At 48.0% G+C, this 4,409-nt stretch overlaps 1 protein-coding gene across 1 annotated transcript; it reads left to right on the top strand.

Moving 5' to 3' along the window:
- Positions 1-2,664: 2,664 nt before the first annotated feature.
- Pmar_PMAR028634 (cathepsin B, putative) lies at positions 2,665-4,184 on the top strand (the record flags this gene model as incomplete). Its single annotated transcript, XM_002787327.1, has 4 exons — positions 2,665-2,820; positions 3,421-3,491; positions 3,537-3,618; positions 3,936-4,184. 4 exons carry the CDS (start codon positions 2,665-2,667, stop codon positions 4,182-4,184), a joined length of 558 nt encoding a protein of 185 aa, XP_002787373.1.
- Between the last annotated feature and the right edge of the window lie 225 nt (positions 4,185-4,409).

A 4,409-nucleotide genomic window follows, 5' to 3' on the forward strand; every position in this document is an offset into this window, starting at 1 on the left:
CGCTAGATTGGAGAGAGAGATAAATACCATCAAGCTAGCGGAGCCGTGGGTGACGCTCCGCCTGGGCCTAGGCGTCGCGTCTCCAAAGACGTGACAGGCGTCGGTTGCAGTCTGCGCACGCCCACGTGCGCGAGCCTCATAGCGCCGGCTACAGACTAAACCGAAGAGCTTATAAGAGTGCGAGAGGTCTTCAAAGTGCGAACACTTCTCAGCGAATTATTAGGGAAGTGCTAACTCTCGTACAAGCGCTAACATGATGTTAGCAACTCATAGAGATGTTAGGAACATCTACATGAATGAGGAATCTAGGACATTCAGCAAGTCAAATAGGACACTAACTCGGCCAGTGAAGGTCCCTCCGACTCGAGAGTGTTGAATTGGAGAACCGAGGCGCCATTCAACGAAGGCTGGATTTCCAAGTGTGCGCGAGATTGCCAATCAGTCAACGTTCAACGTTGCGATAAGTCTCAAACTAGTAGCCTTATTGTCTTATCTGGAGACTGGCAATCGGGGAATCCATAACCTGCGGATGCGCGAAAGGTTCTATGTGACAGGGACCGCATGGTGTAAAGTTTACACTGTAAACTAGGTTTTACTCGTTGCACACCGATACGGGCTCGGCGCACACCCCCCAGGTCGGGTGGATGTGGTTGAATCGCACCAGGCCAGTGATGCATTGCTGCTCCACATGTGAACAAGGAATTGTTGGGTCAAGTTCCATTGGATGGTCGCACACGTATCTTGCACGCAGTGCACTGCACTGAGTGCAGCGCACTGCGCACAAACGCCCTGCGCTGAGCGCAGTGTGCGTACACAGCGAGTAATACTCACAGTACTTTAAATGGCCGATTCCTCAGCCACTTCATGGCCCCAAAGGACCGATGCAACACTCAGAAGTTGGTTACAGTACTTGGAACGGTGGTTTCTCGGCCACTTCGTTGTCCCACTTGACCGACGCAACACTCAGTTGGTCGCAGTACTTGAAGTGGCCAATTCCTCAGCCACAATCCAGTCCCGCTGGGCCGCGTTCGCCACAGAGAATGTTGGGGATTGACAATGTCTATTTGGCATGAACGAGGCGAAAGTTTCCACTTCTACCCCCGAATGCAAGCCCTAGTCATACCGTAGTGTCTCACGCCGGCTAGAATGGTCGACGTCCTTTCTTGATCATCTCCCAGGCCGGTTGGGCCGGTAGACTACCTATGGTGGACAAATAACGTTTTCTACAAAGGACGTGTGCCGAACTAAGTTATGATAGTTCGTCTGCCAACATCACGCCGGATTCGTGAATTAGCACAGACGTATATGTAGGCATGAACGAGGCGGAAGTTCACACTTCCACTTCCGCTAAAAGCGCCAGTCACCACATAGACTCCTACTTGGAATGGCCGATCTCTCAGCCACTTCCCGGCCCCAATGTGTCGAATCAACAAGTAGACTACCCAACGTAGTCAGCTATACTTCTCCGCAGAGGACGTTAAAGCGCACCAGGCCAGTGTTGCATTGCTGCTCCAAATTTAAATGTTAGGTTAAATTCCATATGATAGTCGCACACGTATCTTGCACGCATGTGCTCGTACGCACGTGCAGATTGTGTGCTCTGCGCGGTGCGTTCCAGATTGCATAATCTCTCGTTCCAGAGGTGATTTCACTGCCGCAACACTCCGCTGAACTTTCAAGTTTAATGATACTCAGTAATAATCTGGGACACCAAGCTTAGGGATAATTTTTGTTCACGCCCGTGCCTTGACCATTTAAAAGAATAAACCACGCCGGGAGAGCGAGGAAACACCTTGACTATTCACGGTTTCCCATAAAAATCTGAGTTTACCCGAGTTTTTCTCGTACAAAACTCTGACTACGATCTCGCTAACTCGAGCTCAGAACAGTCGGGAAGCGACGTAAGCAAACGAGCTCTGTAGAATGCTCAAAAAGACGAAGCACCACGAAGGCTCATCCCAAGAACACATGCGAACGTGCGCACACGCACGCATCCAATGCTCATCGGTCCAATCGGTCATCCTAAGCGTAGCCGTTGCTTGCGTGACCTACAAAGTCGGACTAAGACTTAACTACACTGGTCGTTTCGATAAGAGATAGACCAATTATAAGCCTCATGGGGCATGAAAATGGTTTCCATCCGGAGAGAATCTAATTGCAGGATACCGAAGCCAACGGCTACTAGCCGTTTTCCATCAGCTCGTGACATTAGGTTTATGCAAAATGATTGGTCATCCCTTGACCATCTCGCTATGTTTCCTAATCCTTGTAGCTTGGGGCGACGACTTGAATCCCCGAGCCCTATTCGATCACATTATGAAGAATTCTGGTGGGGATACTTTTCTGGCCTCAAAGCTACTGTCCTCTTGTCAGGGTCTGTCTATACTCCCGACGAAGATGAGCAGCATTTTCACCGTTTCACAAATCAGGTGAAAGAGCAACTTCTGCAGACAGGCACATCGCCTGAGCGCTTGGTTGAAATCTTCAACGACACCAAGCCGGTCTTACTGCAATCCGTAGTTGATACTATCAACTCGATGCAGGATTCATGGACTGCTTCAAAGGATCAGCCGCGTTTCAGGGGTATGTCACAGATTCAGGCATTCATTCAGTCACGCCTCTTCAAGTGACGAACTTGAAGTCTGAGACCACTTGCTCACAGGTATGTCAGTTCAAGACTTTCCTCGAGGATGCCCATTCTTCGAGAGTTCCGACGAGGAGATTCGTCTTGTCGAGTCCACTAAGCCAGTGGTAGAGGATTTGCCGCCGGAATTCGACGCCCGTCAAAAGTTCAACTATTGCCGCGATATCATTGGTCATGTGAGGTGGTCCTCATTGCTGCTTCCACGGTCACTTCCTGATAAGGATGTATCGCTCAGAGATCAAGGATTGTGTGGTAACTGTTGGGCAGTATGTCCCACTGAAGTCTTAAACGATCGCCTGTGTATCTAGTCCAGTGGCAAAATCCAGGAGATTCTGTCCGCTGGTTACGTCACTTCTTGCTGCAATCCCGCACATGGATGCCTCCAGTAAATTCCAACCGCGAATAATGGCTGATTGGCATCGCTTTTTTGTTTTCACAATGTGAGTGAAAATTGAGACATATCTCATTTTCAGTGCGAAGGGCTGCAATGGTGGGAGATTTGTTGAAGCCATGAGTTTTTTGCGAGATCATGGTGTCGTGACTGGTAGGAATCTCTGCTACAGATCAACTGATCCATGAACATCAATCCTAACTTTTGAAGGTAATGACTTCAAACCACAAGAACAACTGAGTGAGGCTGATGGTTGCTGGCCGTATCCGTTCCAGAAGTGCAATCATGTACCAACGGAAGGAACTGCCAGTTCCGAACTGGATACCCGAAATGCAAGGATGTGAGTCAATCGCAGGATCCCGTATGGTAAGTTCTCTGACCGTAGGTGGTTCAGCAGCCTGTCCCTCCATGTCGAACAACATGCACCAACAAGGCATATAAGAAAAGCTTAGAGAAGTGAGAGGAACTCAGGTGGGGAGCTGATATTCGTTTCGACGTCAGAGATGTTCACCGAGCGAAAAGCTGGAGGAAAGTATTAAATGATGCTCAGAGCATCAAGCAGGAGATATTTGATAATGGCCCAGTAAGCTGCTCAGTCCATGTGACCTGGACTCGGGAATGGAAACTTCTCAAAACTCCTGTGAAACTTTCATGAAGTTCTTGAAGTTTGAGCATATTCTTATCAGTTGGTAGAGCTCCTACCATAGGAGGGATTCATCCTCATTCATGTGATCTCAAGAATGATGGACGCTGCACCAAGTATCGATTGCGTAGAATCTTTCTTGGATGAATAGCTCGAGCCCACGGTCAGACGAGTTCAGACCAAAGTTGCTGCAAGTACAATGCGATTTCGATGCATACACGGGGCGATGTTATGATTGGAGCATTTTGTTATTTCAGGTCTTGAGCTCCTTCAAAATGTACGAAGATTTCAGATATTACAAGTCTGGAGTTTACGTGCCAACGACCAAGGAATCCAGCACCTCGCATTCAATCAAAATTATTGGCTGGGGAGGTGCTTCCGGTCGAGAATATTGGTTGGCGGTGAATTCGTGGAACGAAGAGTGGGGAGATCATGGACTAATAAAGATGGCATTTGGGAAGAATCGTTTGGAAAAAATAGTACTTTCTATAGAGCCAGATATGTGATCAGTGGATCGTGCAGTTCGTATCCTCAAATTTTTCCGCTTATATCTCATTCAGTTCAGAATAGTCGAATCCATTATTGTCTGCTTCGATTATCAAGGCAGATGAGCTTGAGCTACACTAAATCAGACGACGCTAATGGTTCAAAGCTAGATGAATGTTTCGCAATATACCATTGGGATTTCGTTCGACTCAGAGGTCTTCTTCCTTCTTTACTTCATGTTGTGT

This window comes from Perkinsus marinus (genome assembly GCF_000006405.1).
Source record: "Perkinsus marinus ATCC 50983 genomic scaffold scf_1104296929422, whole genome shotgun sequence".
In the NCBI taxonomy this organism is placed as follows: domain Eukaryota; phylum Perkinsozoa; order Perkinsida; family Perkinsidae; genus Perkinsus; species Perkinsus marinus.